We start from the raw sequence: 22,715 nt of genomic DNA, 5'->3' as shown, positions 1-22,715 counted from the left end.
TTCAGGCAACAAAGTGGCTACAAAGAGCTACACAGCATTTTCTGTTGGGTTGCTTGGAGCTTATGTTCTTATGTATGTAATAGAGAATGACACAGTGGCAAAATTCATCACCGTTCCTGTCCCCGCGGATAACCGCGGGAAATAATCTCATGCCATTTTGTAGTGTCTATTTCAACCTCAGTCCTTCTACACCAGTGTTCTTCACAGCAAAGCTTGAGGGTCAGTGGTTTTGGCCATTCGTACTCTGATTCTTCCCTCTCTCCTTAAAGAATGACATGAACATGGTTTCCCGTGGTTATCCGTGGGGACGGGAACGGTGATGAATTCTTTCACCGTGTCATTCTCTAGTATGTAACTCAGAACTTGTATTCTTGCTGCTTACCTTTGCTCCCAGCTGAAAAAAAGGCCAACTGTCCCTACCAGTGTTCCTTTTAAGGTACAGCAGGGCACAACCACACACTTTTCTTAATGTGGCCATGCATCATTCCTGAATCTGCTACAGGAGAAGTGTAGGAGTGTAGGCCACTGGAAATACTGCTCAGTGAAATCATGTAAACCATTCTGAGTTCTCCTGGGAGAACGATATAGAAAATTGAATAAATATATTAAAAAATGAATTCAAATGAAACTGCAGCCACGTTCTTAAGTACAAGTTGTACTTAAGTCAGGAGTCTGTAATTCAGGGACTACCTGTATTGCATTCAATTCTGGTCTCCTTATCTGAAAAAAGATATGGCGGAACTAGAAAAGGTTCAAAGAAGAGCGACCAAGATGGTAAAGGGGATGGAACTCCTCTCATATGAGGAAAGACTAAAATGGTTAGGGTTCTTCAGCTTGGAAAAGAGACAGCTGAGGGGAGTCTAAAAAATCCTGAGTGGAGTAGAACGGGTACAAGTGGATCGATTTTTCACTCTGTCAAAAATTACAAAGACTAGGGGACACTCGAAGTTATAGGGAAATGCTTTTTAAACCAATAGGAGGAAATATTTTTTCACTCTGAGAATAGTTAATCTCTGGAACATGTTGCCAAAGAATGTGTTAAGAAAACAGCAAATCATGCAGGCGTGAATGGCTGAACACCCTCCAGCTGTGCAAGCATGGTCCGGGTCTATGCGAGAGATGGCTCTCTGGGAACTTCAGGGGCAGTGTCAGGACCAGAGGTCAAGGAAGAAGCCATACTGGACATTGTCACCACATACACCAATATGATCTGATATCTGTTATTGTTGCTTTTCTTGCTACCACAAATCTAATAAACTTTTTTTTTTTAATGGCTTTAAAAAATGTTTGGACAAATTCCAGGAGAAAAAGTCCATAGTCTGCTGTTGAGAAAGACATGGGGGAAGCCACTGCTTGCCCTGGATCGGTGGCATGTAATGCTGCTACTATTTGGGTTTTTGCCAGGTACATGTGACCTGAATTGGCCACTGTGAAGACAGGTACTGGACTTGATGGACCATTGGTCTGACCCAGTAAGGCTATTCGTATGTTCCTATCCTTATTTCCCTAGGCAAAGGATTCCACCATTTAACAGCTTGAAATGAAAACCTAGCCATGTGGACATTTTTATAAACCAATTTACTACAATTCGGATAATGGAGAATCAAATACTCCCTTGAATCAGCTCTAGCATTTCTATCAGATAAGTTAACAAGACATTCACGGTAAAAAGGTGTTTATGCACATTAGAATTGTTTAACATACACTAATCGACTTTACTGCTGTTAATTCTTAGGATAACATGTATTAACTCTACTTTGCATATACAGTACTACATTTTTTTTTAAGGTGCAATCATGAACTGAATGTGGCAGGAAAAAATGTATACCCCAAGAAATACTCTTTATTTAAAACTATTTCAGCTGGTGCAAATCCTCATCCCAAAATTGCTCAACTTGGAGTGCTACAAGAGACTTCTGAAATTCAGGAAGAGAATGATGTGAAGCCATGAAACTTACAAGGTATTCCACACTTTTCTTAAACACTTTTCGTTTCAATGAGGCAAATGCATCTAGTAAATGGGCACAAGTATAGAGAAACCAAGCCATTGTGACATCATCAATGGGGCTGGCTCTTAGGCATTGGTGGAATGAGGCATTATGACATCACAATAAGGGAGTCACTGAAACATTCTCAGCCCAACCAAAAAGAGAATGATGTGGAGCCATGAAACTTACAAGTTATTCCACACTTCTCTTGACACTTTGTTTTAATGAGGCAAATGCGTCCAGCAAATGAGCAGAAGTATAGGGAAACTAAGCCACTGTGACATCACCGTTGAGGTTTGCTCTTAGACATTGGTGGAATGAGGCATTATGACATCACAATACGAGGGGCTACTGAAAAGTTCTCAGCCCAACCAAGACGAGAATGATGTGGAGCCATGAAACTTACAAGTTATCCACACTTTTCATTTCAATGAGACAAATGCATCTTGTAAATGGGCACAAGTTTAGAGGAATCAAGCCATTGTGACATCACTGATGAGGTTGACTCTTAGGCATTGGTAGAATGAGGCATTATGAAATCACAGTACAAGGGGCCTCTGAAAAGTTCTCAGTCCAACCAAGAAGAGAGTTGTTCCACACTTTTCGTTTCAATGAGGCAAATGCATCTAGTAAATGGGCACAAGTATAGGGAAACCAAGCCATTGTAACATTCCACTTGTAAGTTTCATGGCTCCACATCATTCTCTTCTTGGTTGGGCTGAAAACTTTACAGCGGTCTCTCTTAATGGCCAGTTGATTCATACATCCCTTCTAGTTTAAAGGAGAACTTGGAATGGAATAGTCTTCTCACTGAGATCCAATCACTGACCAATTATATTCTCATTCACCATTCACTCAAGACTTTTTATTTTATAAATTTTTAGGGTGAAAATAAATTGCCCTTTGATGTTCCTAATTGCTTTTATTATGTTAAATATTCTAGTTACTCACTGGAGTTTTCTTGTTTCTTATCTACTTTGGAACTTCTTGGGATTCAGTGAGCTTTAAAAATCTTGATTTCCCCCCTCTTTTATAAATGTATAGCACAGGTTATAGCGCCGGCAGCTGCAGTAACTGATCCGATGCTCATAGGAATTCTATCAACATCGGAGCAGTTACTGCTGCTGCTGGCACACAAACCCAAGCTATGCGTTTGTAAAAGATTAGATTAAAGGACAAAAGGGATCCTGTTTATGGAACAGTTTGAAAGGCTAACCACACTTCTCATGATCAGTTAAAGGTTTGTACCTATTTTTCTCCCATTGAAAATAATAGGAGTTCTTCAACCATCCATAACTCTGGCAAATGCATAAGGAATCAGCCTATATCTCTCCATACATCGGGGCTCATTTTTCCATCACAGCCGTGATCTTGTTAAATGCTGCTGGGAAACAGAGCTATCTTCCAGCCTTGGATTAATAATGCACATAACATTAGCATCCACACTCCGTCACAAGCAACTAAAAGCTAAACACCATGAATCAATAATCACACAACTCAGTTTTATTGGAATAAATATTTGGCCACAGCTTTATTATCTATCTTAATATTATCTCCACTTCCAATGTAATACATGTCCGAAACCAACAAACACAATGCATATTTCACAACCCCCCCAGGGAGCTATTCAATGTTGAAACTAGCTCCCGTTAAGTCTTTAAACTTATACCATCCCCCAAACATGACCCAATTGTGCAATTCTGGCTTGTGCAACTATTTGAGCACTGCTGAAAAAAACATATCCAGAGACAAGCGCCGTTTAAAGATAAGTAGCTTGTCATTTTTTCAAATCCTTAATAGTGCATACAAAGTGGGGAAATTTGCACTAATAGTGAGGTTTTCTATAAAATAAAATGAACTAAATAAAATGAACTAAAAGTATATATATAAAAAAAAGTTTTCTACAAGAAATTTTTAAGATTAAATTATTAAAGTTTATATGTTTTAAACCTAAGCGGTCAATGATTGGAGCAGGGAGCTAAATTACTACGCTGATCACTCGAGTTTGTGATATAAATACCTTGCGTAGGCTCCAGTTCCAAGAGATTTGTCGGGCCAGAGAAAATCACTTGGAAAGCTGAGAATTTTCTTGGCAGTTACAGACCACCAAACTATATTCATCTGGTTGACAAACTTCTATACGCTTTCTACATTCACACTTGGGCCTCTTCCCCGCAAGTCTTGTCTGCGACGAACATGGTGAAAAGTTTCACCAGGACATTGCCACTGTGGAAAAAAAGATATCAGGCCAACTGGACTCCATCAATGCTGGCTGACTATCGTTGGACACTGAGTACAAATGAAATTAGCAGGAAAATACTTTTAGCCACGGTGAACTGTCACAGCATATTAGAAACTTTGTGCATTAAAACATGTTATGACCTCAGTGTCCACCAACCCAATCCTTGGGACGTACCTAGCCAGTTAGATTTTCATGCTTTCCACAATGAATATGCATGAAATAAATTTGCAATCACTACTTCCATTGTATGCAAACCTATCTCATGCATATTCATTGTGGATATCCTGAAAATCTGACTGACTAGGTTGAATATCACTGCTCTGGTTGAAAACATGGCCTGTGGTCCTTTGGCCAAACATTTTCATTGCACCTTCTGGACTTGTTGAAGGATTATAAAGGGATCGTGGGATACTGAGAGAGGTGCTGGGATGTAACACAGGTATAGAAAGCTAACCAGGTAATAAGTATAGAAACCCAACCAGGTTGTGCATGTGCAAGACCGGAGGGTTAGGACTACGATGGGAAGATAGGACTCAATGGGAAACCAAGGTGGCAAGGGGGCCCCTTCTGGTGATTCAGACAGGTCGTGACCTGTTTGAGCCGCTGCGGGAGCGGACTGCCGGGCAGGATGTACCTATGGTCTGACCCGGCGGAGGCACTGCTTATGTTCTTATGAAAGATCTAAGCAAAAACACTTTAGATTTAAATGTAAAATGTTTTCTGAAGGACAAATGTTGATATCAGAAAAATAAACGCCAGCATCTCTTACCCCCCCCCCCCCTTTTTGAAAAAAATGCAAAAGCAGTTTTTAGCCCTGGCACCGGCCAGCTGAACCGTGAGTTCCATGAGCGTCAGAGCACACCATTCAGCGCCCTGGCACTAAAAAATGATTTTGCGGTTTTGTAAAAGCGAGGGTTAGCTATAAGAAATGTTTTCATTCTGAATGGCCAGTTCCAAACTAAATGAGTTTTAGTTATGGGAACAGGTGGTAACAAGAAGAATTTAGTAATAGAGAAATCCTAGAAGCTGAATTCAATGAAAACAAAAAATGGTTCATTTTACTGTAATTTAGTGAAAAATATTTTAATATAGCTCAGAAAAGACGTGTCCCAAAAGATCAGTGCATGACAGATTAAAGAACGGCTTTTTGTATGCACCTGTGTCACTGTGCCTACAGTGGGTACAGCACAGTGAAACACTGTCTTACAAAATCCTACTTAAGAAAAAGGAATCGTCTTTGGCATAGCCCTAAAAGGCCATATGGAGGAGTAGCCAGATGGTTAATGCAGTGGCAGAGCTTGATTCCCACTGCAGCTCCTGTGACTCAGGGCAAGTCACGTAAGCCTCTATTGCCCCTGGTACAAAATACACACCTGTATATAATATATAAACTGCTGTAATTGTAGCCAAAGAAATCCCTAAAAGATGAAGCTTTGGGAAAAGTCTCATAAGTTATGTGTACCATTGTATAACAAAAGGTGGTATATTAAAATTAATACACCATGAACTATAATGTGGTAAGAAGATGTTTAAACTATCCTGTGCTTGTAACATGCCTTTTCCCGGTCCCCAGTAAGTGTGTCCGAGAGCTTGGAGTCTAAGGGTTACTTGTATTTATTTAATTTTCTATACCGTTCTCCCAAGGGATCTCAGAACGGTTTACATTCATTTATTCAGGTACTCAGGTATTAAAGTTACTGCTGTGTGCTAACACACACTAATACATATATACTTTTCTGCATGTAATAATGCATGTAAATAGTGACACATTTTAGGAAATCTAGCCAAATTCCCACCATTGAGTGGTGGCGCATCACAATAGTGAGGCTTATAATAATAATAATAATTTCATTCTTATATACCACCAATGCCATAGTAGTTCGAGGCAGTTTACAATAAGAAGAGCTGGACAATCAGTGAAATAATTACAATGAAGTCGTCGAATACATGTAGGTAGGTTAAAGAGGTAATCAGAGAAAGGGAGAAAGTCAGAGTAATAGTTACAATGTAGGGACATCAAGTACATGTAAGTAGAATACAGAGATAAGGCTTTAAGAGTTCTTGGTTACAAATCGGTTAAACAAGTTTGTTTTAACTAGTTTTATGAAGCTAAGATAGGATGAGGAGTGCTTAATGATGTTACCCAGCCACTTATTGCACTGCTGACTGATATTATTTTTATTGTCTTTGCTGATTTTATGCATTTTTTGTGAACTACGTAATTATAAGTGAGAAAATAAAATGGTGGGACTTTCAGAGGACCTGCCTACCTACCCCTAGCAATTGAAACTGTGATCTTGGTGTATCAGACTTAGTGGTGGAGATACTGGTGGAAGACAATGGTGTACTTTAAAAGGAATATTGGGGGAAGGTAAGGTGTTTTGTGCAAGATCCTAAAGAAGACCAGAGGGATTTGAATCCTGACTTTCTTAGATTTCAGTCTGTTATATACTCTAGTTATATACATCCCAATGTAGTTCGGTGAGAGTACATCAATTTTCCTCAGACATATTTCTAGCTATAGAAGCTGAGAAGCAGGTTTTTGTATGTGTATGCAACATTGTGACTACTTGGGAACTTCCACAGTACTACATGACAAGACAGAAACCTATGGAACCTTTCAGAGCAAGTAAAGAGAGGAAGAAGACATCGTTCCAATATTTCCTAAAATCCAAGATTTACAAAGGACACATGTTGCAACTTTAGTTTTTATATGCCCCCTCTCTCCAAGGGTAAGACATGTACCCAACAAAATGCCAAGGACGTAAGATGAAATGGCTCTTCCCTATCCTCTTTTATTGATCATTTAAGGGCTTTAGTCCAATGGATTCCTGAGATTGAGGCCTGTTCTTATGATGATCAAATGATTGTGGAGCCTCTTCAGTGTATGCAGATAGTGAAATGTCAAAACTATGTGAAGAAGCCACCTGTAATCTAAGCATGACTCAGCTACCTAAGTGCTCAATTTCTAGCCCTGATTCTGATTAAGCTGGAAGCCCAAAAGGAGCGTGAGAAAACTGTTATGTCAAGAGAAAAGACCATCAGATTCTCATGAGTCCATTCAAAGGAGATCCAGTGCTATACGGGAAACAGGGATCAGCTATCTGCCAAGTTTTGCATCGTATGAATCAAATTCTTTCCACTCTTCCCTTTTGTGCCTCGTTTCTGTACTGAATATATTGATTTCAATGTATGTTCTTCCAGCTCTGTAACCCTAGAAAATTTCTGCAGAACAATTAGACCAGTCATATTCATGTATTTAAAAATTATATGCTACAAATCAAAATGTCTAAAGTCTAGGGGACACTCGATGAAGTTACAGGGAAATACTTTAAAAACCAATAGGAGGAAATTTTTTTTCACACAGAGAATAGTTAAGCTCTGGAACACGTTGCCAGAGGTTGTGGTAAGAGCGGATAGTGTAGCTGGTTTTAAGAAGGGTTTGGACAAGTTCCTGGAGGAAAAGTCCATAGTCTGCTTGCCCTGGATTGGTAACATGGAATATTGTTACTCCTTGGGTTTTGGCCAGGTACTAGTGACCTGGATTAGCCACTATGAGAACGGGCTACTGGGCTTGATGGACCATTGGGCTATTCTTATGTTCCTAGAGGTGGAAAGGGTGATTCATTTTCTTTCTTTCTTTTTTTTTTTTTTTAAGAGTGACCACCCTCTGCTTCCAGCCTTTCTTCCTCCTCACCTTCTGCAAATATCCCTAGAAGTTCTGCAAAGAATGTTCCCAGCTCCTGCAATACAAGAGTTGAGATAAATAGAGACCAGGCTTCTCACTTAGGCACTCCAGCGCCTGCTCTCCTGAATTACAGTATTATTTTCAACCTCCAGTGGACAGGACTAATGCTTTAATGAACCTATAAGTGTAAAACCAAAACCGCAATTGTATCCTCAAACAATTTGGGTTCTGAAAGTTTTCTCACAGACACAGCATTCCAAGCTGCAAAAGATGGGAAGAGGATTTAGTATGGATCTTTTTCACTGTGGCTACTACAGCAGTGGGAGCACAGTGATATACTGCCTTACAAAATGGCACTGAAGGATAGAAACCACATCCTATGATCCTACTTGGTCGCATTTGGGGAAACATACTAATATTGCAATAAAGATACAGGATGTCTACACTCTTTTTGAGGCATTAAACTGGAATCAGTACCTGAGTTTGGTAGATGTCCTTGAATATTTGTGTTGATGAAGGAATAGTGTGGACTTTTTCCAGTGCAGTGTGAAGATTCAATGAACAGGCAATGAAGAGGTATGCCATCAGAAGAAATCCATACGCCCAATTAACAGATTGAGTAGAGATCCATGCATTCAGAGGTACAATAGACAAAACAGCAAAAAAGTAAGCATGAAGTCTATCCCGTTTCTGGTATTGCTCTCCTTTCTGTCAAGAAACATGCTTATTTTCTTAACAACCTTCCTTATCCTCTTAACATTCAAGACCTTTACAAACTTACAACAAAATATTTTCCAAAGATGATGGAAGGAGCGATTCATTTCAACATCATTTCTTCCATTAAAATCACTTCCCCTTTCATCCCCGCACAATCCATAAAAGATTTTCAAAGGATATTTCCAGATCCTTCAGCAAAATGACCAAAGCAAATAAGTTGATCTTCATTTCTCCACCACTGTTCTTCCAGAGAGAAGAAAAGATCTGAATAACTTCTTCCAACTCCAACGAATATTCGGAGGTCAGTGAACATTCTAAGTCAAAGCTATGGAGTGACAAATTCAAAGGATTTCCATCCCAATGGAGTACGATGAGGGTACATCAATTTTCCTCAGACATATTTCTAGCTATAGAAGCTGAGAAGCAGGATTTTGTATGTGTATCTATCACTGTGACTATATGGTGGTAGCTGGAACTACCACAGTGACAAATGACAAGATAAAAACCTATAGAACCTTTCAGAGCAAGTAGAAAGAGAGAGGAAGAAGACGTAGTTCCAACATTTCCTAACATCCGAGATTTACAAAGGACACATGTTCCAACTTTTTATATGCCTCCTCAGTCCAATGGTAAGACATGCACCCAACAAAATACCGAGGATTTTAAATGAAATGGCTTTTTCTTTCTGTCATTAATTCTTCATTTCTCTTGTTTAAAATGTCTCATTTTCCTCATTTCATTGTTCTTGTAGTTGATCGCAAAAATGCTCCTTGCCTGTAGAAGAAAATTGAAAAGGATTAATTCATTACAATTACTACAGTGGACTCGATGTTGTGGACTAATCTAATCTCGTCAAGGTACGTTTAGGCTGCATATACCCTAAAAAGATCCAAAGTGGTTTTGCATTAAGATAGACTTATCAAACTATGGTAACAATGATAACTTACGATAAATATTTCTGAAACATCCAGAGTTGTGCATAGTATAACCCAGTGGTTCCCAACCCTGACCTGGAGGACCACCAGGCCAATCGGGTTTTCGGGCTAGCCCTAATGAATACGCATGAGAGAGATTTACATATAATGGAAATGACAGGCATGCAAATCTGCTCCATGCATATTCATTAGGGCTAGCCTGAAAACCCGATTGGCCTGCTGATCCTCCAGGACAGGGTTGGGAACCACTGGTATAACCAACACATGGGTCTGTGCATTTGACAATCCATGAAAGACTTTTCCAACTCTCCTATTTGTGTTATTCTAAGGACAACACAGAAAAAGCAGCAACCTGTGTAATCCATGTTCTCTGAGGATACGATAAGTCCACAGGAGATCCATCCAAAACAGGAGTATAGAGTCGAGCAGTTTGGTGTGGATTAACACCAAAGGTATTTATGACCTCTATCTATCCTCATGTTTCTGTGTTTCTTCTGTTCAATTTTTCTTTTTCTTTACTTACATCGCTTTTCAGTTCTACAGGGCAGCTCTCCGTTTTTCCACCTCTTCTAATAGGGTCAGGACTGACGTTTTTCCAGTGTCTGTATCACTGTTTATACCCATCAGCACAGTAATTATTCTCCAATCAGAAACGGAATCCAGAGCCCTATAAATCTAATGCAATTCATCGTGAAAAATGTATTTCCTCTTTCAACTGGGAAATTCTATATTAAGCCATAGTTCCGGAAGCCTGTGTTTTCAATCGTGCTGATACTTTGTGTATCCCGCCATCAGCTGTAATGGGCTCAGAGACTGTTTAGTAGGTGGACATGGAAATTCAAGATGGATGTTGCGCTTGCACTTACTGGAACCTTTTCTTCAGACAAACATATCACACAATATGCCAAGAATTCAACTTCCTTCGGGAAAATGCTTTATCACAGCTAAACCACAATGAGATCATTTAAAAGCTCCAGGACCCTTTTTTGTGACACAGAGATTGTGCAATTAATAAGAATCCTGTAGTACTAATGGATCTTTATTCCTTCGTTCTATGAATAGGATCTTTGGAAAATCTATGAAACGTGTGCTGTGCTGCTCCGATTCTGATTCGTTCATCTGATGGTTCAGGACTGACCGTTTAAGTCTGTAATACTCTGCAGAGGTTTTTCCAATATTAGCTTCAAACAGCAAATTGCCAACCTGTGTTTGTGAACTCACAGCTACGTGGATTATCAGGTTGGCCTTCATGAATATGCATGAGATAAATGTGCCAATATTAATATATAATATATTCCCATATATCTGAAAAAGTGTATCCTACTTTACTTAAAAGTGTATCAAGGAGGAGGCCTCAGTAACAGAGCCCATGCTCAGTCGTATTCACAGACTGAAGATTTCGGCGTGGTTATACTGCTCTTTAGCTCTAATCATTGGCCAGCTCCTATATTTTACTTTAATATCTTCTATCAAAATTTAAATAAGAATTCAATATTCTAATTAATAACCTATTCTATAAATATTTTTTGTCACGTTTTTTCTTTAAGTTTTTTTCCCCAAATAACTTATTAGTGTCTACACTTCTTCATCTGGTTTGAGACTAAACTGACAAGGTTTAGAAAACATTTCAGTTTTATTTCAAAAAGGACCTTGCTAGCACTCAATTTCTAGCAAGTCTCACTTTGATATTGCTAAGCAGTCTAATATTAAACATAGAAACATAGAAATAGACGGCAGACAAGGGCCCACGGCCCATCTAGTCTGCCCACCTTAATGTCCCTCCCCTACCTTTGCCCTGTGAATAGATCCCATGTGCCGATCCCATTTGGCCTTAAAATCAGGCACGCTGCTGGCCTCAATCACCTGTAGTGGAAGACTATTCCAGCGATCAACCACTCTTTCAGTGAAAAAGAATTTCCTGGTGTCACCTCGTAGTTTCCCGCCCCTGATTATTAACCACATTACTTAGCTTTTTAACAGTGCTTGTATGTCAAAGACAGCCAACGAGGCCAGCGTTTCGTGGACTTCAACTTCTGTCCACTGCTTCAGGGCCATGGATTATATGCGCCAAGCCACTGTAAAAAGAAAATAAACTCAGATAACTCATTCGATATTTAATATTATACATAACTCTTTTCTTTACTTACTTTTCTGTAACTTATTGACAGCAGTCTCTACAGTTTTGAAAATGGCGACAACCTCGTTTTAAAGAGCTGTATAGCGTGTTGACGTCGGCCCCAGCGTGACCAATTAGCACATTGAGGGGATTGTATTGCTGTTGGTGAGATAAATGTGCCTCTGATAAATGCTGGTTTATGAAAATCTGACTGGTAGCAGATCATCCATGCAGGTTTGGGATGTGTGCAATAGATACTCTCTTCCTTCTGTTGCTTCTGCACAACCACAATCAATTTCCCCTCTACGTTGAACAGCAATCCACTACCCACATTCCTACCACTGGAGACAGTGCAGCAACATCACAGTTTTATCATTTATTAAACTTGAAATACCGTCTTAGTTGCAGAACAATTCAAGGCAGTTTACAATAAAAATAATTTATAAAACAAATAAAACGCCATTAATAAAACAGGATAGAAATCATCATTCATTTAAAGGACATAAACATTCAAAACCTAATACTATAAAAAAGTAGTGAACACAGTTTTTCCCCCACTGTTTTGGCGGGTTACCCGCAGCTACCCGTGGGTAACAGCCACCGTGTCATTCTCTAGTATGTATTACTGTGATAACTACCCATATAGTGATTATTTTCCATTCAAAAACAGAACCCAGAGGCCCAAAACTTACGCAATTGACTTTTTAAATTGAGAAAACCTACATTATGCCACAGATCTGGAAGCCTTTGTGTACGCCAGTGTCATGTAAGCACAAAACTTCAAATATCCAGTCCTCGGTCGCCTCCAATGGGCTCTGAGATTTTGTTTAAAAGATGGATGTGAAACTTTGACAAGGATGCTGTGCTGGAACTTTGACTGGAAAACTTTATTCAGATGAACACGTCACAAGCAGAGGAGAATTCAGCTGTCTCCAGAAACAAACAAAAAAAAGGAACTTAAATATTTTATCACAGCTAAATCATCATTTAAAAGCTCCAGGACCCTTTTTGCAACACAGAGCTCATGCGATCAGTAAGATCCCTATTTTTTTTTCCTTTCTACTATGAAAGGATCTTTGGGAAACAAGAACTAAGAAAAATCTATTAAACTTGGGTAAGCCATAACCTATTACTCCAATCTCTCTCCGTCTCTCTCATACACACATAACCACTACATACAGACTCACATACATACACACACACATATACAGTACATAAATACTGTAGATAGATAGATCATATGTATTTTCTAATTTATTAATCTGATGATTCACTGTGTAGGTTTTTGTACAACGATCAGACACTGTGCATAACTGGGGGGCACAGTGATAAACACCATAGCAAAAACTGAAACCCAGCTGCATACATTCCAGATGTTCCCTGGGACTACACCTAGGCATGGTGATTAAAGATGTTATACAACTCCCCTCCCCCCCCCCGCCTTAAAGGGGAATCCTACAGGAAATGGTTGGGCCGACCTGGTGACACAGTTATATGTGGGTCACACTCCTGGCTATGTCTCTGCACTGCTGAGAAAGTTGTGAAGGTGACTTTCATAGCTCCTGATAGGACAGAGTCTTACCCATCATTTGGTAGGACATTTGTATTAATCCCTAGGTTTATCCTTCTGATAGCTGAACATATTAAATTATGCTTATGTTTTATTAAAACTTGTTATATCGCTTGAACATATGACAGATCTAAGTGGTTTATAATACAAATTCAATATAAAAGAAACTTCATTAATAATAGGAAAGATACAGAAAAATATAACATCACGTTTGTCTTAAAAATGACACCATCTAGGCCCCACCCCCACCCAAAAAATATACTAAACCTAAAATTAAATTAAGGGCTCCTTTTATTAAGCTGCGCTAGTGGGGTGTTAACGCGCGTGACTTTTCATCACGCACTAACCCCTGCGCTGGCCTTAAAACTACCACCTGCTCAAGAGGAGGCGGTAGCAGTTAGCGCGGCCGGCGGTTTAGCGCGCGGTATTACGCGCATTAAACCGCTAGCATGCCTTTGTAAAAGGAGCCCTAAGAGTGGTGGAGGAATACTTGATGTTTACCAGTGAAAAATCTTTGCGCCATTGTCCAGTCAAAGCTAGTTCTGATGCGGCTAGATGGTCAGTGGGACATGGGCACCCGGGTAGATGCATTGCTTTCTTGAAGTCACATCTTTTCAGACTATGGAAGGCAAGAGTCGACCACCTTGACTATTATTATAACAGGACACTGCCAGATGTCTTAATAAAAACCCCTTAATCCCCTTAATTGTAGAAACCATGGAAGCGTGGGGAAGGCAGAGTTCCAATGCTGCCTGGAATCTGAGATTCGGGAAGGACGCCTGCTCCAGCCTTTTGTGTCATGTTGTTGCACAGTGTAAAATGCAATCATAAGAACATAAGACTAGCCTTACTGGGTCAGACCAGTGGTCCATCAGGCCCAGTAGCCCGTTCTCACGGTGGCCAATCCAGGTCATTAGTACCTGGCCAAAACCCAAGGAGTAGCAACATTCCATGCAACCGATCCAAGACAAGCAGAGGCTTCCCCCATGTCTTATGGACTTGTCCTCCAGGAAATTGTCCAAACTCTTCTTAAAACCAGCTACGCTATCCACTCTTACCACAACCTCTGGCAATGCGTTCCAGAGCTTAACTATTTTCTGAGTGAAAAATAAATTTCCTCCTATCGGTTTTAAAAGTATTTCCCTGTAACTTCATCGAGCATCCCCTAGTCTTTGTAATCCCACAAAATGCTAAGCCTGTAAGGTAAAAAAAAAAAAAAAAAAAGCTCTTCCTATGCTCATTCATTTTTCTTTATTTGTTATCTCAGTTCCTCATTCCATTCTTCTTATCTTTGCTCACAGAAATACACTTATCCGGTTTAAAAGATAACTGAAGGAGGAAACAGTTTCTACCAAGGTCATTCATCATTATTCCAGCTGCCTTGATACAGATTTGTGTACTCAGCGTGCGTCTGACAGCATGGGAGAGAATTTACGAATATTGCATATAACATTGAAACTATTTGTTTACTATAATGTTAATTAATCACCCACCAGTAGGTAAAATATAAATCAGTTCATTTATTTTCCTATATAGGTGTATTTCAGTTATATTATAGGGCTGGACTTCAGTTTCTCACCTCCTCATAGCCAGGAGAGAGTTTTGTGTTGCACTATCTATCCTCATAGTGATTATTCTTTGTTCAAGAACAGACCCCATACCTCCTAAAACTGATGCAAATGGTCTGTTATATGAAAACGTGTTTTCTCTTTTGAGAAACTCTGCATTAAGCCACGAATCTGGAAGCCTGCGTCTTTAATTGTGCTGTCGCTTTCTGGATGCTACGATGGACACCGTGAGACTGTGTAGCGGTTGGACATGGAAATTCAGCAAGGATACTGCATTTGGACTTCACCTGAACTCTTTCTTCACACATACGCGTCACACACGGAGGAGAATTCAGATGTCATCATGACTCATGGGTACATACCTTCATAAAGAACCTTATTATATTAGAGAATATTTCTTCTTTTGCAGCGATCAATATCATCTTCAGAAAACAGGAACCAAGGAAAATCTATTACATGGAGGTAAGCAAGAACAACCAAAAAAAGAAAGGACCTATGTTCCAAAGCCACTGGTGAATCCCCCCCCCCCAAAAAAAAAAAAGGCTATTTGTATGTTCTTATAATAGTTAACCTCTAGAACTCATTGCCAGAGGTTGTGGTAAGAGCAGATAGCGTAGCTGGTTTTAAGAAAGGGTTGGACAAATTTCTGGAGGAAAAGTCCATAGTCTGTTATTGAGAAAGGCATGTGGGAAGCCACTGCTTGCCCTGGATCAGTAATATGGATTGTTGCTATTATTTGGGGTTCTGGAATCTTGCTATTCTTCCAGATTTTGCATAGAATCTTGATACACTGGTGTTCTAGAATCTTTTATTACTCTTTGGGGTTCTGGAATGCTGCTACTCCTTGGGTTTTGGCCAGGTACTAGGGACCCCCATCTCCCTTTTTCAAGCTGGGACTGAGGTGTTTTTGCTGGTCTCTGTACCACTGTGACAACCACTCCGCAGTGGTTATCCCCTATCCAGAAATAGAATCCAATGACCTCTGAAACACAGAGGATCTAGAATCAGAAATTAATAGTAAATATTGAAGAACTAAGGCCAATATTGGGCAGACTTGCATGGTCTTTGTCTGTTTATGGCCTTTTGGTTGAGGATGGGCTGGGGAGGGTATAGATGGGTGTAGAGGGTGTAGACATAGACTTCAGCAGTTGGAACCCAAGCACAGTACTGGGTAGAGCTTTGGATTCTTGCCCAGAAAAAGCTAGGATGAAAAAATTTTTTAAAAAAATTTAAATTGAATCAGGTTGGGCAGACTGGATGGACCATTCGGGTCTTTATCTACTATGTTACTATGAAACTGATGCATGAAAAACAGCATTGTAATTTGAAAAATCTACATTAATTTGTATTTAGCAAGCCTGAGTGTTGATTTTAGCTGGCACTTTCATATGTGTAAATTGATTGTATCTAGGGCTATTGGTGTTAGGTTTCAACGGATAAGTGCTGATAAAATAAAATGAAAAAACACCCACCACCAGCACCCTATGCTAAAAGTTACAGTAGCTGTTTGCTAAACACTGGAAAAAATAAACATTTCTCCTAGCTTATCTCAAGCCCACCTAATGGCTCCTAAGTTCTGTATGCTAAAACACTGAAAAACCCTGACTTTTTGGTACCTTCAAGTACTCCTAGAAAACAATTACAATCTATCATTATTAAGAACAGATGCCTTAGGGCTCCTTTTACAAAACTGCGGTAGAAGTTTTTACCGCGGGCCGGCGAGGTAAATGCGCCGATGCTCATAGAAATTTTATGAGCACTGGGTCATTTACCTCACTGGCCCGCGGTAAAAACCTTTGTAAAAGCCAGTGTTAGTTAGATCGTAGAAACGGTACATCAAATTTTTCAACAACCACAATTGCATTCCATCAGCACTGGCCACACCATTTGGTGAACAAACAAGAAAGTTCTCAAGGGTGCTGCATTTGGACTTACCTGAATCCTTTCTTCATCAAAGAATTGTCCCAAATCACCAAGAACTCAACTTCCTTCCAAAACAAAAAGGCAATCTGAATGCTGTACCACAATCCATCCACTGTGAGATAACAAGAGATCAATTTTCTTGTGACACACAGCGTAATTGACTGAGACATCAATATGGTCCGTATTGCATGAGAAGATGTTCCTCCCTTTGCATCAGTAAAAACGGAAACCAAAAATAATGCAACAAATAATCAAAGGCAAGTATTCTGCAGCTCATTGCGCTCTCTGTCTCTCTTTCATCAATCCGATGAGGTCACAATGGACCATTTAGGATTCTAATAATCTGCAAAGGATTTTGTATGACCCCGAGCCACTGTGGTATGGACATGGGCGAGCACAGTGCTTAAAGCAACTGCAAAAACTCAAAGACAGCTGCATGTCAGTATAAAGTGTTCACAGTACACGCTGTCCTTACATTCATAGATATGACATGAACCCATCAAAAGTGGAAATGTGTATCTGTTACTGGATACAGAATTAAAGATCTCAGTATGTATACTTTGGAAGAAAAGCAGCAGGAGCGGAGATATGACAGACATTTAAGTGCAGGATGCAAGTCTTATGCTATTGCATGGATGATCTGGAATTAGAGAGCATAGGATGGAAGCGAAAGACTCAGGAGGGGAGCGTGTGTTGCAGTGGTTAAAGCTACAGCCTCAGCACCCTGCGGTTGTGAGTTCAATCCCATGATTATGACCCTGGGTAAGTCATTTAATCCCCCCATTGTCCCAGGTACGTTAGATAGATTGTGAGCCCACCAGGATGGATAGGGGAAATGCTTGAGCAGCTGAATAAATTCATGTAAAACATTCTGAGCTCACCTGAGAGAACAGTATAGAAAACTGAATGAAAAAATAAATAATCTAAGGCATTTCTTCTTTATGGAAAAGGTGATGTAAACATGGAATGGCCTTTCAGGGAAAGACTCTATCTGAATTCAAAAAAGCTTTGGATAAGCACAGAGGATATCGAAGGGAGAGTTGATGGTGTGGATAAGCAGACTGGATAGACCATATGGTCTTTCTCTTTCTTCTTTCTGTGTGTTTGTTTTAATTGTATAGGCTTACATATATTGAGGGTAATTCTGTAAGGGATGCCTAGATTTAAGTGCTAAGAAAGTATCTGTTTGAAGTCTGTTCAATTCATAAAAGTCGGATCCCACATTTCACACAGTAGCCTAAATGGCCCAAAACACTCCCATTGTCAAGGTGTAAATGCCAATGCCTAGACTGTGAAAGTACATGTCGATCCTATGATTTTATAATCCTGTCCACGCTCCTCTCAAATTCCGCCCATGAGGACACCCACCAGCCCATGAGGACACTCACCCATCACCTCTAGGCGTGTTCATACAGAATACCCTATAGCCAGAATCTCTGCAATAATACATGTACGTACTCACATATGCATGTAAAGATCTAGAATAGGAACATTGGCAGGTGTTATGGTCACTCCTTATCGAATTGCCCTCATTGTGTATGTGATATAGGAATCCAGTAGAAAGTCATCCAGTAGAAACGTTTTCCTTTCAGACGTTGCTCTGACCACACTTCTTCACTATGACTGTTTTGATGTGGAAAAGTTTGTGAATGACTCTAAATCATTGTGATGGGGCAGCACAGTGGTTAACACCAGCACAGAAACCCTAGCAGCTTGCTTCCCAACCTCAACCGCTAAAGCCACTGACAGCCCTGCAGTCTTGTTCAAAGAAAACCAAAAATAAAAAAAATACCAGAAAATCTCTATCAGTGTTACAAAACTAAATGAGTTTCAGAATCGTTAAGCTCTGGAACGCATTGCCAGAGTTTGTGGTAAGAGCGGATAGCGCAGCTGGTTTTAAGAAAGGATTGGACAAATTCCTGGAGGAAAAGTCCATAGTCTCTTAATAAGACAGGTGGGGAGCCTCTGCTTGCCCTAGATCGGTAGCATGGAATGTTGCTATTCTATGGGTTTTGGCCAGATACTAGTGACCTGGATTGGCCACCGTGAGAACGGGCTACTGGGCTTGATGGACCATTGGTCTGACCCAGTAAGGCTGTTCTTATGTTCTTAAGGGGAGAATTAGCGCATGGCCATTAATGCAAAACATAGGAAAATCCACCATTTACTGCAACACTAGAAATGGCCATGGTGCGTGGGAAAGACCCATGTAAGAGGCCTGGAAAATCAGGTAAAATTACATTTCAAGTGAAACCATACAAAGTAATCTCATTCATATTGCGAAAAAGTCCACATCACAGGAGGAGGGGAGATTAATTTTTAGTTAAAAAGAAATTACAACAGAAATATTTAGGATAATATAATCCTATTTATTAGTGCTTATAATCCTTTCAATCTCTGATAGTACCCTCCCATCTCTAATGGAAAAGAGTCAAAATAAAGATGAAATATAGTTTGACCAAATCATCTTCCCTTAATATCTTATTTCCCTGTCAAGAGAAACTTCTCTAATTGATCAGGTTCAAAAGAAACTAAGCATTTGCAAGGAGGTTCAAATAAAATGGTCCTCTTATTGAAATTAACTGAGATTTTAGAGTCAAAAAAGTTTGATTTTTTTGGTCATAGAAAATAGCATCTTTATTACTGAAATATGCTTTCATAACCAACGTTTTATTTAGATCAGATAAGAAAGTCGCCATAAATGTTGATCTTTTAAAAATGCTATCATAAGAACATAAGAAGTTGCCTCCGCTGAGTCAGACCAGAGATCCATCTCGGCCAGCGGTCCGCTCCCGCGGCGGCCCATCAGGCCCATTGCCTGAGCAGTGGTCCTTGACTATTTTTATAATCTATCTCTACTCCTATCCCTATCCTTAATTCTTATCTGTACCCCTCAATTCCCTTGTTCTCTAGGAACCTATCCAAACCTTCTTTGAAGCCATGTAACTTGTTCTGGCCTATCACAGCTTCTGGAAGTGCGTTCCACATATCCACCACCCTTTGGGTGAAAAAGTACTTCCTAGCGTTTGTTCTAAACCTGTCTCCTTTCAATTTCTCTGAGTGCCCCCTTGTACTTGTGCTTCCCCATAATCTGAAAAATCTGTCCCTGTCCACTTTTTCTATGCCTTTCAGGATCTTGAACCAAGTTTATCAAGTTTATTATGTAATTTGATTAATCGCCTATTCTACATTCTAGGCGATATACAAACAATAATGAGTGAATAAAAAACTTGGGATAGTTATTACATAGACAAATAAAATTACATAATTACAAAAACTTACAATCATAAAACATTAGGAAAAACTATATTTAAAGGGTTACATTCTGTATCAAATTTTATATTTCAGGATTACAACAATAGGGAGGGAATAAAAGCACGAATAAGAAAATAAAAGGTTAAGAAAGATTATAAAGTTATTTATTAACTAAAAGCATCATTGAAAAGGAAACTTTTAAGCTTAGTCTTGAAATTAACTAAGTTCTTTTCTTCTCTTATATAAATAGGAAGATTATTCCAAGATTGTGGGGCGGTCACTGAAAAAATAGTAAGCCGTCTAGTGTTAATAACTTTCAATGAAGGAATAGCCAATAGATGCTGATCCTGAGATCTAAGTGTTCTTGTAGTTATATAGGGAATTAGAACTCTAAAAATAAAAGCTGGGGTTTGAGACATTATTGATTTGAATGTAAGCAAACATATTTTATATAGAATACGATGAGCAACGGGAAGCCAGTGGGATTCTTTAAGTAAAGGAGTGACGTGGTCGAATTTCTTTGCTTTATGAATTATTTTTATGGAAGTGTTCTGTATGATTTGAAGGCGTCTGATTTCTTTTTGGTTTCTATCATGTCTCCTCTAAGTCTCCGCTTCTCAAGGGAGAATAGCCCCAGCTTTTTTAGCCTGTCAGTATATGAGAGGTTTTCCATACCCTTTATGAGTTTAGTTGCTCTTCTCTGGACTCCCTCGAGTACTGCCATGTCTTTCTTGAGGTGCGGTGACCAATACTGGACACAGTACTCCAGATGTGGGCGCACCATTGCGCGATAAAGTGGCAGGATGACTTCCTTTGTCCTGGCCGTGATGCCCTTCTTAATGATTCCAAGCATTTTGTTTGCTTTCCTTGAGGCTGTGGCGCATTGTGCCGATGCCTTCAGTGTTGTATCAACCATTACTCCCAGGTCTCTTTCAAGGTTACTTACCCCCAGCAGTGATCCCCCCATTTTGTAGCTGAACATCGGGTTCTTTTTTCCTACATGCATGACCTTACACTTCCCTATGTTAAAACTCATTTGCCACTTATTGGCCCACTCTTCCAGTGTCGTCAGATCCTTTTGGAGATTTTCGCAGTCTTCCGTTGTTTCAACCCTGCTGTATAGTTTGGTGTTGTCTGCAAATTTAATGACCTCGCATTTTGTTCCCGCCTCCAGGTCATTTATAAATATATTGAAAAGGAGCGGTCCCAACACCGACCCCTGCGGCACCCCGCTCGTGACCCATTTCCAATCTGAATAGTGACCCTTCACTCCAACCCTCTGTTTTCTGCCTGCCAGCCAGTTTTTGATCCATCGGTGGACCTCCCCTTGTACCCCGTGGTTCCATAGTTTCTTAAGCAGTCTTTCGTGTGGTACCTTGTCGAAGGCCTTTTGGAAGTCAAGGTAAATGATATCTATGGATTCCCCTTTATCCACCTGTCTGTTCACCCCTTCAAAGAAGTGTAATAAGTTAGTGAGGCATGACCTACCCTTGCAGAAACCATGCTGACTTGATTTAAGCTGTCCATTGGCTTCGATGTGTTCACAGATGCTGTCCTTGATCAGCGCTTCCATCATCTTTCCCGGGACCGAGGTCAAGCTCACCGGCCTGTAGTTTCCCGGGTCGCCCCTCGAACCCTTCTTGAAGATTGGTGTGACATTTGCTATTTTCCAGTCCTCTGGGATCTCTCCAGTTTTTAAGGATAGGTTGCATATTTGTCGAAGTGGCTCTGCTATTTCGTTCCTCAGTTCCTTGAGTACCCTTGGGTGAAAGCCATCTGGACCTGGTGATTTGTCGCTCTTTAGCCTGTCTAACTGCCTGAGGACATGGGTCAATGATTGGCTGAGTGGCAGACTTTAGAGGGTGGTGGTTAATGGTACCCTCTCTAAAACATCGGAGGTGACCAGTGGAGTGCCGCAGGGCTCGGTCCTGAGTCCACTCCTTTTCAACATATTCATAGGGGATCTGACTCAAGGGCTTCAAGGTAAAATAACACTATTCGCCAATGATGCCAAACTATGTAATATAGTAAGTGAATGCAGTTTACAAAATTATATGGCGCAGGACCTGCTTACATTGGAAAGTTGGTCCTCAACCTGGCAGCTAGACTTCAATGCTAATAAATGTAAGGTCATGCACCTCGGAAGCGGAAATCCATGCAGGACATACTTCTTGAACGGAGAAACTTTAACTAGGACTTCAGCAGAACGAGATTTAGGAGTAATCATCAGTGCAGACATGAAAACTGCCAATCAAGTGGAGAAGGCTTCATCTAAGGCAAGGCAGATATTGGGTTGTATCAATAGAAGTTTCGTCAGCCGAAAGCCTGAAGTCATAATGCCGTTGTACAGGGCCATGGTGAGACCTCATCTGGAGTACTGTGTGCAATTCTGGAGGCCACATTACAGTAAAGATGTGCACAGAATTGAATCGGTTCAACGGACGGCCACCAGGATGATCTCGAGGCTCAAGGGTCTCTTGTACGAAGAGAGACTGAACAAATTGCAGCTCTACACTCTTGAGGAACGTAGGGAGAGGGGAGACATGATCGAAACATTTAAGTACCTCACGGGACGTGTCGAAGTGGAAGATGATATTTTCTTTCTCAAGGGACCCTCGGCCACAAGAGGGCACCCGCTCAAACTCAGGGGCGGAAAATTTCATGGCGACACCAGAAAGTATTTCTTCACAGAGAGAGTGGTTGATCATTGGAA

The 22,715-nt window shown here is 40.2% G+C and overlaps 2 gene segments (V, D, J or C); both read left to right on the top strand.

The window, feature by feature from the left end:
* Nucleotides 1-22,715, top strand: part of LOC117350917 — a 156,005-nt gene that overhangs the window by 91,567 nt on the left and 41,723 nt on the right. The window contains 1 exon segment of the C gene segment in view: nt 4,787-4,795. Within this exon segment, the coding sequence occupies nt 4,787-4,795 (9 nt within the window).
* LOC117350919 overlaps nt 9,131-22,715 on the top strand; it is a 244,863-nt gene continuing 231,278 nt past the window's right edge. The window contains exons 1-2 of the C gene segment in view: nt 9,131-9,264; nt 9,387-9,492.

Source organism: Geotrypetes seraphini, chromosome 16 (genome assembly GCF_902459505.1).
Source record: "Geotrypetes seraphini chromosome 16, aGeoSer1.1, whole genome shotgun sequence".
NCBI classification, from domain to species: domain Eukaryota; kingdom Metazoa; phylum Chordata; class Amphibia; order Gymnophiona; family Dermophiidae; genus Geotrypetes; species Geotrypetes seraphini.
This window is presented reverse-complemented; position numbering and strand designations above follow the sequence as displayed.